The sequence below is a fragment of the Muntiacus reevesi genome, chromosome 3 (genome assembly GCF_963930625.1).
Source record: "Muntiacus reevesi chromosome 3, mMunRee1.1, whole genome shotgun sequence".
In the NCBI taxonomy this organism is placed as follows: Eukaryota; Metazoa; Chordata; class Mammalia; order Artiodactyla; family Cervidae; genus Muntiacus; species Muntiacus reevesi.
Window position 1 is genome coordinate 31,662,491 of NC_089251.1, and position 14,799 is coordinate 31,677,289.

Consider the following 14,799-nt stretch of genomic DNA (forward strand, 5'->3'; position numbering starts at 1 on the left):
TTCTCATTGATTTGTCTTGGCACCATTATAAAAAATTACTTGACCATGTATTTGAAGGTTCATTTCTGGGCTCTCTGTTCCATTTGCTTCCATTTCTGTCTTTATGCCAATACCGCATATCTTTGTAGTATCGGTTTTCTTTTGATTTTTAAAATGCATTCACTCTTTATGAGAGTGAGTGCTCATGTTGAGTTCTTTGAGTGCTGCCTGAAGAGACTGGCACTCTCTGTAATACCCACATTTAGCCAGGACCCAGGAACAGCTGTGCAATCAGGTACACGGGAAGGAGAAACAAACAGCTGAGTCATTCAATATGGTGTCTGGTTTCTTTGTAAAAGAAAAGGCACAGTCACTAGAGTAAAACTGTATGCCTTTATTCAACATAAAATGAGTCATTAAGATAAAATACAGTTTGTCCATGTGCAGAAACATTATTATACATTCAATCCTGAAGGTAGTTTTATACGACCAGTAAGAGGAACAGTCTTAAAGTAGGAAGAATAAAGAGTGAGAAGGAGCTAAATGGCAGAGCTTTATCTGTCAAAGTGCTAAGGCCTATGTGTACAAAAATTTTAAAGTAAGACCAACTAAGGTCATTTCTTCCATTCTGATTTCTCTTGGTGCTGGTGAAAGTCTTAAGGTATGAAGCAATGATTCTCAGAATATGGGTTTAAAAAAATAGGTCGTAGCACTTATGGTTAAAAGTTTTTAATTTCTAGAGTTTCATTTATCATGTACTCTAGATCTTTCATGGGTTCTAAAAATTTCATAACAAACTTTCTAATGACACACTTGCTCTTCACTAAGTTTATTATCAGAGTAAAACTGTCAGGTCCTTTTCAGCGCAGATTCTGTCTCTGTATACAATGAACAGGAAACCAATTTTGAGACTCTGTAAGAGTTTCATTTATTTAAAGCTTGTTCAAAATTGTTACATATGGATTCAGCTGGGTTGCCTTCAAACCACTATGCCTGAAAATCTAAAATGAAAACAACGGCTGACATGGAGTTCAAGTCTAACTCCAGTGTTTCTAAGCTCTAGGTATCTGAAAACATTAGACACTTGAAAAGAATTGACTCAAGAAATAAAAGATTTTACATACCACACTTTCCATAGGAAGGACATAGACTGTGTGTATAATAATAGTTCTAAAGTATCTTCAGGTATTTTGATAACATTTAGTGCATTGCTTTCTTACTGGGCTAATCTGAATATTAAATATTATTTACAAAGAGGATCCAAGTGCTCTAGTTGGTTTAATATAGAATTTTTCTGAGCCACAGGTGCACAACCTTAAATGCTGAGCAGTGGCAAAAGCTGTCACTAGATAATATGGTTCAATAAAAAACCATCACTTAGCCCACAAAATGCCTCACATCAAATTCCATGTTCCACTCATGGCAATTCATTACATTATAGGAATCTAAAACCTTAAAAAGTTTCAGTAAAAGGATAAAAATAATCTTGTTTTAATCTATCTTAAATCCAATCTTGGATTTATCTTTCTTCTTCCCTAGGCACTCACTAGGCTTTGCAGCCAAGATGAAAATCAGGATTTTCCCTTTAGTTTCTTTTGAGCTTGAAGAACCAGGAAAGCTGAATTTGCAGTTATTCTTCATGAATGCCGGTTATCTAGTCACAGCCCACCTCCACAGCTGATCAGTTCTCTCTTCCAAGTTTAGTCTGTGACAAGGAAATCTTTGTAGGCATGCTTGCCCTTTTTAGGTTAAGACTGAGAGATACACAGTGGTACAGAGATTCCTTAGTTTATACAGTCCTTATAAAAGGAACCCAATCTTCTCTTTAAGGTCATTAAGTATAAGGAAAATACAGGGTATCTACCCTTACTTCCTGGACAGACTTGAGACTGTATAACATGGTGGAATACACCTAATACCTTTTCGACTGAAAGGTGAACATGGATATTTTGGAATACAGAAATTCAAGTTGCAAACCCATAATCCAGGTAAAGAAAGTTCAAGAATAAGCACTGAGAAAATAATTTATCCTTTTAAACTCTTTCTACTGGAAAATCATAAAGAGTTAGGATTTAGGCCACTTTTATAAGGGCAAGTGTCCTACTGAAGCCTCTTTTAATTCAAGTTCTATGTAGAAAGGCAGGGGAGTCAATTCTACAATACTAGAATAAAAAGAACATTAATTTTATCCATAATGGAGGGGGAAAGGGGATGAAAATATCTTTTTAAAGTTTTAAATGAATACACTTCCTTCTCACCAGTCTACAAGATAGAAATCAAGCTTTTTTATTTCCTTTAGCTTATTTTGGGTTTGACAGGAAAGCTGCTTTATTTACCAAATTGTTAGTTGAAAATAAGATGAAGTATCTTTACTGACATACTGAACAGAATGACTTTCTCAATCTAGGTATTACCAAGAGATTTCTTGAAATTTCTATTAATCTCTAGATCTTCAAATGATAGTTGTCAAAAGGAGGTAAATTTTATCAACCGGGCTCACTCCCACACTGAATTTTCATGCAGGGGCAATGCCTCTTTTCTTTCTTCATGTTTTGCCACTGTGCTTTGCTCAGTGCCTCAAAGACCTCTATTTCATAGTTCATTTACTCTTATTAAATTTCCAATGTATCTTGGGAAATAGCATATATTACTCCTTGAGTTCTGTACTAGACTCATGCTATACGGTTATTCCTTTAGGAAAGCCTTTTACATGACTGCTTTTACCTTTGCTTAACCAGAACTTTAGCACAGTGCTTCACACATAGGTGTTCAAAAGATATTTGAACATCATGATTTATGTACAGAAACAACTAGAAAACACTGAAATATGATTTGTGGAGACCACTCTTGGTCAACTAGTGTTAAAAAGCAATGAACACAGGTTTCTAAGACTCTGTGACATAAATAAAGGAAAGCTGGGGATCCAAGTTGAAGCTGTGTTCTGGTGTATTGCTTTTTTAATCAACCGCAGTCCTTGAGGTCCTATGTCACTACCTGAACGTGAATTTTACTTCCTGTGAGGTAGGAATAACAGTTAAGTATGCATCAGAAATTGAGGGGGGGGGGGGGGGGCGCATCCTTGTAAATGGTTATCATGATTGGTTCACACACTTTGAAATATTTCACCTTCATTCTTATCTACCAAATGCGGGAATTATGAGGCACATGTTCCCTGAGGATTTTTTTCCTTTAGAACTAAGTGTTTTTTCAGCAAAGATTTAGTGCTGTTCTCTTAGGCATCTATTTTCAACATGTTTGGGCAACCCTATGTATGAGTTTTCAATTTTTTAAAAATAATAAGGCTGTCTATTAGAAAAACATTCTCGGCCTCCAACTAATAAAAATAAATGGAAAAAAAAAAAAGAAAAAGAAAAACATTCTCAGGACTTTCCTGGTGGTCCAGTGGTTAAGACTCTGCATCCTGAACGCAGGAAGCATGCACTTTATCCCTGGTCAGGAAGATAAGATCCTGCATGCCGCCCAAAGTGGCATACTCTTTTAAAAAAGTATTTTATATATTCTAATTTCCAAAAATTGCAATTTTTATCAGTGAAAATCACCACAGCAATTATGGAGAGAACTAATAAACTACAATTAAGTGTTTCATAGGTCATTAAGATATATTCTTCAAACTCTGACCTTACTTCCTTTCAGGTCACCAATAAAGTTATATATTATTCATTTTTAAAGAATGGGCTATATGTCTTTATTTCCAAAGACTATCTAGGTATCCTCTGCTCCTCAGTCATATCCTAGAACTAAATATTTACAATCTCAAAATGACTTCTGGAGAGCAGGACTCCAGGTTATCTCCAGGTATGTGGTTAACCTCTCCTCTAACATTTGGCTCAGTCCTCATTTCCATAAACATTTTTCTTGGCATTAGAAGAGCAACATTCAAGTTTTCTTAGCCCTTCTATCTCCAGATCAATTGGGAAAGACATAAAACTGGCTATGAAATTCACTTCTCAAAGAAGGGAAACAGAATGATTTCTATTATCTTCATGAGATTATTTCTTCATGTAAACTCTATGGCCTGAAGGTGGTGGCAGAGAATGTTAATGAGTTATTAACCACTGTGGAAAAAGAAAAACCTACTTCCCCCCTTACAGGTATTTTCTTATCATTCTTTGTCTTAGAAGCATACTACATGTCATTGTATGACAAAAACCACTACAATATTGTAAAGTAATTAACCTTCAACTAATAAAAATAAATGAAAAAAAAAAAAAAAAAGAATGCACTGTGTTTTGACTTTCCCAGCAGTTAACATTAGGTGGTTAGGAGAGAAAACAAGGGTGAAAGCAGAGAGACAGACAGATCGGGAGAACGTAATATTTTTACTAGAGTTCTGAAAGAAATACACTACTCTGATTTATCACAAATTTCTCATTTTACTATCTTCTGTGCAATCTGTTGGTAATCTTCCAATAGCAGTATAAGGCAACAACTGAGGGCCCTCACCCACACCACTTTCACATGTATGTCAGACCTCAAGATGCATCAAAAACTCCAAGGTTGTTCATTTTCACTTTAATTATCTTTTACTTAATAATAAAATGAAAAATAAGAATATATGAATACATACAATCTATATACATATATTTACTGCAAATACTTAAAATTTTTATGTAAAATGATTTTTCTATACTTGTGAAAAAATATGTTTTTAAATGGTGCTGACACCAACTTCTCTGTACATACCCTCAATTCCAATGTTAACAATTCCTTTAAAAAGGCAAAAGACACAAAAGTTTAGCATTTACCAAACCAGTCTCTACAAACCTTTAAGCCAGAAGGAAAAAAAATAGCTTGTGGTAAATAAGTCAATTATCTTTTAAAATAAAAAATAAACTCCAAAACGTCCCCTTATTGCATTTTCTTATTTTTTGGAAATAATCTGAGTGTCTTTGAGTAACTTTCTTTGAAATAATTTGTGCCTTAACAGTGAGGTCCTACATTAAACATACCTTATATGAGAAATTCAAAGTCTTCCACTGTCACTTTTTACATAGATATTAAAATATATATTACTTAAAATATATTACTGGAAAGCTATTTTTTAAAATTGATCTTTAATAGTTGTATCAAATGTAAAGCATTAAAAAAAATAAAGTAACCAAGAATCTATGAAGCTCTTACTTCAACTTTAGGAACTGTTTTACCTATTGTTCTCTTTCAATAGGTTATGTAGGTATTGAAACACGGTAGGAAAGATCCCTGCTTATTATTATATTTCTCAGAGTCTCTTTGGACTATTCTATGAATTGAGCTGAAAGCTACCCTTGGCCAAGTTTTTTTTTTTTTTACTTAGCACATTGTTGTAATGAAATGGGGAGACTTTTCTCTCATTGCTGTGAAGTGAAATCCCTAAGTCACAGAGAAAACCCTAGTACTGCTTACTGACAGCTCTAAACAGTGATGTCATGACCAGAAAAGACTCCCTCATTTTAACAAATAATTTCACCCAAGAGGCCTTCAGGACTCTTAGGTGAGAAAGGCAGTAAGAAATTAGGATGGTAAACTATCTGATTATGAATGAGTTTATGCCTTCACCTCGAAGGCAGTAAGGTCTTCTGGATATTTATTTAAATTTGTGGTATCTACACTGTGTGCCTTCCCAGCCCATGTAAGTATGCTTCCCCACCACAAGAAAAATTTCCCGTCTGCCAGGTCTAATTTTAAAAAAATGTTACATGGGGTACTACAGACAGCTTCAGTATCTTCAACATGGGTTATTATGTAGGGCAAACAACTTCAGGTTATTTGGCTTTCCTGTTTATTTAATAGGAGGAAGAATTTTAATAAAAAATCTTTAAGATTCAGGGAGCCTTCTCTACTAGACAACTTAGAATATTCGTCAGTGAGACTGAGGTGATAGATACATCATTAATGCCATCTCCCCAAGGTGACCCGCAGTGGAAGGTTATCTGAAGGCAAAGAAGATACCCTGGAGGCATCAGCATCAGGCAACATGCCTGACTAGTCACTGGAAATAGTGCAACTTAATACCACAGAAATAAGCTGAGCACTTATTAGACACATTCCAGACTGAACTGAAAGGTAAAGTAACTGAAAACCTAAGATTAAGAACTGCCTGAAAGGTACTGGAATATGATATTCTAGTAATTTAAAGGTTTTATTGTTCCTACTGCTTCATTTTTGAAAGAGCCAGATTCTAATTTTTGTTCTTTCAGTTCAGTCAGCATTGTAAGATGACCTTCTACCCGACACCACTGTTTCGAAACAAACTGATAAACAGACTGCATTCAATTTTGTACCAATCTAACAGCATCTATTTTCTCATTTAGTCAAGACTGAGGCAGTGCACCTAGCTGACGATGTACTATTTTATTAGCTGGGGATTATTTGTAAAGAGAATCTGGTGAATGGTACTGCTTAGGGCCTCTCTGCAAGAGCCTGGGTCAAGATGAATAGGCACAATATGGTTTGCTCTCTAAATGGATGTGAAAATCCCTGATGCCTTTCCTCCTTTCCTGGTTAGTCTTTTCATCCTTAGATGAAGAGAACCGTGGAGGAGAGACTTTCTATGATAGGAAAGACGTGAAGAAGAAAAATCGTTTTGAAAATTCAAATTGTGATCGTTCAAGTTCACCGTAGGGTCAGTTCTGAAGCAGTCAAACACTGCAGGCAGGCAGGCCATCCCTCAGTCCTGCCACTAAAGTGGGGAGTGAGAAAGCTAGGAATGGAGAGTTTTAACTATCAACAGGTCTTTTAAACACCCCTTGGGATTACCCAGGGCACTGACAATTTGAGAACAGAACCATGGTTTCTGATTTCTACTGGTTACTGGCTGGAGAACTTGCTCCTTATCCCTGGATCCTTGCAGATTTCTTATCTGTTAGCTATGTGTGTGCTGGAAGAAAAAGGGAAGTTAGAAGAATATCAAATTGTCTTGGCTGAAATAGAACACAGATATTAACCCTCTATTTGCTTTGGGCCATAAAAAACTCAGAAACAAACAAACAAACAAAGAACAAAAGTAAATAGTTTCTTGTGGGGTTTGAAAGTATTAAGAGTGTATGTATAATTTGAGAGGTGAGGTAGGGAGGGGTTGGTAGTACAATGGGGGCAAAGCTAAGATTATTACTGTCTACTTTCCCCTATCTGGAATGTGACTCCTTAATTAAGGAGTTTAAACTGTTCTGCATTTTGTATATATCACATCCTGAATATTAAGCACGATGACGACTGTGCTAGGTGGCACTAATACACGTTCTTTACACACATGAAATTAGGAGATTTGAAATCAATATGCAAATGATGCACACTGACAATCTCCAACTTTTTAATACCAAATTCTGGTAAATTGTAGATTTATTTTCATGTTCTTTAACCATGACCTAAACACGTGTATTCAAAAATTCTTCAGTAACGAGACAGGATTCAACAAAAAGGAAACAAAAAAAAAGAACAAACAAAAATTTGGAGTCGTTATCTCTTCCTTTCTAAATGTTCCCTTAGTCATTCACTAAAGCCCCTTTACATTAGAAACTTCTAATAATGTTTAGACAGCAGTAATCCAAAACAGGGGACATATTTTCTAAAAGAGGAAAAGTGTCTGGCTTTTACAGTGTGTATGCCACACATACATGTTCAAAGTAATAGAATTAAGATGACTTCCACGCTCCTCAAATGCCTGGGAGGTCAAAACAGATGTAACAGCACGGGGTAAATGTGGTATTAAAGAGTTTTTCTACCTGTAGATACAGCTGACTGTAGAACATTAGGTAACAGGTTGGAGAAAAGAGGGGGAGAGAGGGGGGCTACTTTGCTTCTAGTGTTAAAATTGTCTTCCAAAGTTCCTTAAATTCAGTTCAACAATTTCTGCACCTTTACTCTGTTTACCCAACAAAACACCCTATCACTGACACTTCTCTGTTAATTTTCTACTAGTATTTCAAACTTGTTTGTAAGCTCCCATGAATGACTAAATCCTCAGGGATTATTGCTGGACTCACTGCCCTGCACAGGTGATGGTGACCCGAGGGGTCTAGTGAGGCAACTCTTTCAGAGTTCACACTCTCTTCTTCAGGGCAAAGAAGTGGGATTAGGGAATGGCAGGGATTCATAAACTGCAAGCAGAGTGCCTGGCAATAGGATTGGTCTGTGGAAACCAAGAACCAACTCAGAACTTTCAGAGTCAGAAACACTGCCTATGAAATTAATGCCTTATCAAAAATAAGAACTGGAGCAGGTTCCACCTAGGTAAAGGGAGTGAGTAAACCCTCAATCTAAATTCTGCAAAGGCTGAAGAATCTATGTAAAGCCTGCGGTCAGACTGTCAAGACATAATCAACATGAACAGTCATTTCCTCAGACCATTCCTCCACTCCTTCCTTTCTCTAGCCTCTTAGGAAAGGGCAGAAGGGAAATTGCTGCCTTTTACCATGTGTGCCATTAAACTTTTCACATGAAGTGAAAAGTCACATGAAGTGGAACAGCAATCTGAAGTCAAAGTAATACATCATTACCTAAACACCTGGAAAAATGTTAAAACGAGATGTGACATATTTACATGATTTTGTAAGTGCAAACTTGTCACAAATTCACAAAGTCTTGCTCGACTTGGACTTACTATACAAGGTGCTCTTTCTCTAAAATGTAAGATCTGTATTCTGTGTTCCTGATTAAGTAACACTTGTCTCTTAAGACAACTCAAACTGAAACCTACTTGTTTATTTCTATGATTCCAAAAGAATGCAAAAACCACATCTATCAACCCTTCCCCATTCCTGTCTCCTTTACAGAGTGCTCTCTTTCTGATCTCATTACCGAACAACGAGGCAGGAGACACACAGTTTGGAAGGGCCGATGCAATCATCGTGGCAGAAGGCTCCACAGCCCTTGCACATGATCATGGCTTTCAATCGGCAGTAACATTTTGAAGGCGTGTCCTCTATGCTGTTGTCTTCAGGAAAGGCCTGGACAGGAATGGTCTGGCCGTGGCTGCCGGCATTCATGGCCTGGCTGGCAGGGATAGCCGTGACAGTCACTGAAAAGGACATGACATCACCAACATTGCTAGACACCTGACTACAGTCGGGCATCCCCGGGACAGCAGAGTTATGGTCCATGTCCGATGAGGTGGAGACGTTGATCATGCCTCTGTAGCTTGGCCCGATCTGTGTGGGGCTCCCGTACAGCTTTGGGGTTTGCAGTGGTGGAAGGAGGAGAGACTGACGGGTAGGACTGTCTGCAGGCAGAGGAAGAGACGTAGAACTGAAAAGCTCTGGGCTGCTCCGCATGGTCTTACCTCTCACTGCATGAGCCATCTGCTTCTGAGCTGCCTGAATGAAATCTCTGGCTAGGGTCTTCTCGTCAAAGGTTTGGCCTCGAGTGAACAGGTAATTCTCCTTACTAAAAGGGGTGTGCTCAGGCACGGGTGTCTCTGCCTTCACACTCTTTCTAGCTGCACAGTCACTGGTGGACAGGGCTTCTCTACTGTGCGGTCCCGAACTTGCATCACACTTGCCAGAACTCTGGGCAGCCTGCGGCTCCTCCTTCACCAGGACAGATTCCTGCTCATCATCAGTACTTTCCTCGTCAGTATCCTCTTCCTTCCCGCTGCTACTATCTCCTGCTGCATTTTTACAGTCTGTGTATCCCATTTTCAAGGCCTCAGTGGGGCTACTCAGACAAAATCGGTCTTCGGGGTTCACAGAATGGGTTCTCCTAAAGCTCTCTGAACCCCGGCCATAGGTGGAAATATTAAGTAAGTAGTGACCTGCCATCGCAGGTTTGGATGTCCTTCTGCCAGCAAAACCCAGCATGAACCTCTGGCTTGTGGAGATGTCCTCGAACTGGAAACCTGAGTGAGTAAAGCTAAACTGCGAGGGCTGCACAAATGAGAGAATGTTCTGCCTCCGAACCCTCTGGCTGAGAGTCTGAAGAATCTGATCTTGGGTGGCCTTACTGAGTCCTTCTTGATACTGGTGTGTGTCAATGCCAGAGTCCCTTAGATCCTTACCTGAAAAGAGCTGCAGGGGTCTTGGAACCTGGGGGAGCTGCTTGCTTTGCAAAGTTTTACCCAGGTGCTGTGCAGCTGGATGGGACTGTCTCTCGTGAACTTCCTCTCTGGTGCTGTTCTCTGTCACGCTGGTACCCACGAGTGCTCCTACCCTCTTCTCCTCTTTTGTAGTGAGTGGAACAGTTTTCATTTCAACTTTGGTGAGAGGTTTAGGCAGAATTTGCTCCATGGGAACATCTTTGCCCTGCAGCAGCTGAGTTACCAAAGGATTATTAGCAGGGATACTAGAGCTTGGCCTTGAAATGGGTCCATTCATATGTGAAGAAGTTCCCAGAGTTTTAAGGCTAGAAGTTGCCGGCAAAGTGCTCAAGGATGGAGCTGATCCGGTAGGCGCTGTGGTTATGCTGACCTGGTGCACAGCGAGCTTCTCTAAAGTGGCTGTCGTTAACAGAGATGTTAAAGGGGAGGAGGTTAGATCCACTGAAGCGCTAGCACTTATCTCTGCTGAGGCTGGAGGATTTGGGGCATTCTTACTAGAACCTGCTTTAGGCTCCACTGTGCCAGCGGCTGCAAAATGAACAGGCGAGGCACCCGCCATCAGAGGAGGATCTGCTGGAGCTGGAGGTGCTTTCTCCTGCCTACCGTTACTGGGCCCTTGCTGCTGGCTAAGAGAGGCCACAGTGCCTGTTGCCCTGGGTGGATTTAGTTTTTCATTACTTAATTTTCCTAAAGCTGGCGGGAGTGTGTGAGTGTGGGCTGGTGAGGGGACACCTGCGCATGCTCCACCGACGACAGATGTGGGAGGCACTGAGGGGGTTTGCTGTAGTTGTGCTCCAGGGCCACTATGAGGCTGTGGCTGGCCTGCGGTCCTGGTATCAGACTGGGGCTGAGAGTCTGGCCCAGCGGGTAAAAGCTCTCTCGTACCTCCCCTGCTTCCAGTTCCTGCCAGTTCCAGTGCGGCGCTCTTGCCAGGCTCACTGACTCTGTCTGAGTCAGGATCCCCTCCTCTAGCAGTTCTCCTTTCACCCCCCTCCCCTGGACCCTGTCCACCGCCTGGGCCAGGTCCTGGAATGGTCCCTCCAACTGAGGCGGCAGCAGCGGCTGCGGCGGCGGCGGCGGCAGCTGCCCTCTGTGCTTTGACCAGCTGGGCTTTTGCTTTGATGTCTGCAAGGGTTCTGGCTCCTGTTCTGTTAGGACTAGTGATGGAGATTGGAAAACGAGCCCTGGGAGAGACCTGCGATGTAGGAAACGGCATGGGAGAGATTCTGGAGACCGGGATCTGAAAGAATTAAGGGGGAAAAAAAAAAACAACAGAACTTAGCTTTCTTTTATAAGAGTAACAAAACTTCACTAACACAAATTCTGAGAATAGGGTGAACACTATGACAAGGATGGGAGGCCTGTGGCTAAGAGACCAATCCATGGAGACAGCCACACAGGTCCGTCTCTAGGGTCCTTTCACCTCCTCTATTGGTGCCAAAGACTCTCCTCCATTGACATTCACTCCCACCCAAAGTCGCAAAGCTCTTTTCTCAACACAACTCTGTCTTAATGTCACTACTACTCACAATAGCTGATCATTTAAGATACAGACCTTTCTATATCTGCATTTTAAAATGTGTGTAAAAGCAAGAAGAGTAACAGAAAAAATAAAGTGGCACACTAATGTTGCTGTTTAGTCACAAAGTCACGTCCATCTCTTTGCGACCCCATGGACTTTAGCTCACCAGGCTCCTCTGTCCATGGGATTTCCCAGGCTAGAATACCGCAGTGGATTGCCATTTTCTTCTCCAGAGGGGGGTCTTCCCAATCCCGGGATCAAACCTGTGTCTCCTGCATTGGCAGGAGAATTCTTTACCAGTGAGCCACCTGGGAAGCCTGTCTTTTTATTTCTTGGCTTTACTACGAGGTCCAGGGGAAATTTCTTGTTCTCTTTTACAGACTCACACATGTACAGCGAAGCATACAGGCTGAATTATCTCAAATTACAGAGGTCTCTGGATAGCACAAGAAGAAAGACAATGTGTAACCCACCCCACCCACCCAAGAGGGAGTACATACATAGTGTGTACACTGTGAACCGAAGTCATCCTCACTGTCGGCTGGCATTATACTTATTTGTAGAACTTTAAAAAAATATATGTGCCCTAAGTCCTATCCCTAAAATTAAAAATTAGAACTCCCAGAGAAAAAATGCATTTCTAAAAACCTTGTGAGGAGATTCTGAATGCATCGTTAGGTCTGAAAACACTCAAAACATCAAATCAGTTATGGCAGCAATGAAAGGGTCAAGGTACACTTAAACATCATGGCTCTTGATACAAAGATACATGATCTCTTACATCAATGACCTCCTCCTGTTTACTATTATACTTACAGAATACTTTCCATAATTGTCTTAAAATACAGGAGGAGCCAGCATGGAGGGTGGGTGGAAGTGGATTACATTAGATTCTCAGATATTTGAATAAGTATTCAAATCCCAATAAAGACCTGTAAGGATCTATTTTTTTTTTAGGATCTACTTCTAAATGCCTGTTTCTTAATAATTTTACTCATATACGACCATGGTTACATGCACATCAAATACATACCACTGCTTCCACATTAAGAAACATCACAAACACTTGAAATTTAGTAGGCAAAACCAAAAACTTGTTCAGACCATCTCTCCTCTTTAATTCTTCCTGCTCTCTTACCTTGAGAGGTGGCACTCTCCGCACCTGGAACCTGTCCCCTCTACTGAGAAAGGGCTGTGGGGAGACTTGAAATGGCTGCTGGTGCTGGCGGTTCTCAGTGACACGCGGCCTTTTCTCCCAGCTTGTCGGGGCCTCTTCTTGGGTGAGAGAAGATTTCCTCTTGAGGCTTTCTGGGCTGTGATCAGCCAGAGTTGATGGAGGCTCTTTCATAGTTGTCTCCTGTGGACCTGCTTCTACTGTGGGCTTCATTACTGTTGTTTCTACCCCAGGACTCTTGGGTTTGCTCAGGGCTGTAAGTAAAGCTTCCTGGCTTTCATTTTTATTACAATTTGAAGGTGTAGTGAGATGATTCTCTTTCTCAGATTCCTGTTCAGCAGAGGCAACTGGCTTTTGCTCCATAAGAGCCTCATCCTTCGGGCACTTGATGGGAGGAATGCTGCTAAGCTCATCTGTATTGGTAGCTGGGGAAAGACGGGGCTCTGTGGAGTGTGGCTGCATCTTATCTTGGCTTTCATGTTCTTCTTTCCTGACTGGTGATGGCATCTGCAGTACTTCTTCCTTAGATTCTAACTGGGGAATTTCTGGGACTACACTGACAGGTGAGGCCTCTGAAGGAAGTGTAGATTTTGGTTGCTCAGCTGGGGTTTTCTTTACTTTGGGATCATTGGGTGAAGCTGTCAATTTCTTTGAGTCTTCAAGACTCAGGCCAGAACTAAAAGGTGGAAGAAAAAAAATACTGTAGTTGAGACATAGCCTATGTTATTGAATATATTATGAGATAATGTATATGGCAATATCTGGAAGAACCTGTGATACTTAACAGGTAGTCTTTATATATTATCATCACTATTATTAATATTAGTGAAAGGTCTGGAGCTAGAGCACCTAGATTCAGGTCCTGGCTCTGATACCTACTATCATGTGATATTAAGTAAGTGAGTAGTCTCTCTGCCTCAGTTTCTTTAACAGTGTTGTTGTTCAGTTGCTAAGTCATGTTCGACTCTTTGCAACCCCATGAACTGCAGCATGCCAGGCTTCCCTGTTCTTCACTATCTCCCAGTTTGTTCAAATTCATGTTCATTGAATCAGTCATGCTATCCAACCACTCTTTAATAGTACATTGAAGCTAATCACTTCACAGTGTTGCTAGGATGAGTAACTAATGCATGTAAAGTACTTAGAACAGTGTATCTAGGATATAATAAAACCTCAATGTAATGTTAATTATTATTATTACTTCTGCTTACAAAGGAGCTACATTGTCTAGAGGCATGCACCACAGACTTCCCACAGAGAAATGAAAGAAGCCAAAGACTCATGTCCCTTAGGATTGTGGGTTTGGACGATAATCAGCTTGGACAGCAAGGAGATCAAACCAGTCCATCCTAAAGGAAATCAATCCTGAATATTCAATGGAATATGCTGAAGCTGTATATGCTGATGCTGAAGCTGAAGCGCCAATACTTTGGCCACCTAATGTGAAGAACTGACTCTCTGGTAAAGCCCTTGATGCTGGGAAAGATTGAAGGCAGGAGGAGAAGGGGATGACAGAGGATGAGATGGTTGGATGGCATCACCGACTCAATGTACATGAGTTTGAGTAAGCTCTATGAGTTGGTGATGGACAGGGAGGCCTGGTGTGCTGCGGTCCATGGGGCTGCAAAGAGTCAGACACGACTGAGCAACTGAACTGAACAGTTTTGTTCTGAAGTACCCGTAGAAAGGCTGGCCCAAGAAATCTAAGGAAACCAGAGGAGACAGTAGGAGAGTTGACTAATCTCTACAAGTTGAAAATGAAAACTTAATTTTTGGAAAGCCTGTTTAAATTTTACTTGGTATAGCTCTAAAATTCTGAGATTAAGTGCCTCTGAGCTATCTTGGGAATGAAGGCCAAGTAGGACTTCCTGGCTAACAGCTAGACTACCCTGGAAGGTTTACTACAGATTTCCCCTAACATCTCAGAATATTACAAGTAGAAATAAGATAGTCTTCTTTGGTGACTTCAAATAATCAGTCCTGTACCCCTGAGATGGAATGGCTAAGGACAAATTTGTACAGTAATCAAATGTAGTCCTTCCCAAAAAGCTGGCAGAAAGTAACAGCTAAAAACAGAAAGATCCAAGAATGGCT

At 40.5% G+C, this 14,799-nt stretch overlaps 1 protein-coding gene across 3 annotated transcripts in view; it reads right to left on the reverse strand.

Moving 5' to 3' along the window:
- Positions 1 to 366: 366 nt before the first annotated feature.
- The window catches only part of ASXL2 (ASXL transcriptional regulator 2), a 115,144-nt gene continuing 100,711 nt past the window's right edge, over positions 367 to 14,799 (reverse strand). For all 3 annotated transcript variants that reach the window (XM_065928702.1, XM_065928703.1, XM_065928705.1), the window contains 2 exons: positions 12,670 to 13,381; positions 367 to 11,249 (listed from right to left, as the gene is read on the reverse strand). In XM_065928702.1, coding sequence (XP_065784774.1) covers positions 8,772 to 11,249; positions 12,670 to 13,381 — 3,190 coding nt within the window. In that variant the 3' untranslated portion in view covers positions 367 to 8,771. The remainder of the gene's footprint in view (positions 11,250 to 12,669; positions 13,382 to 14,799) is intronic.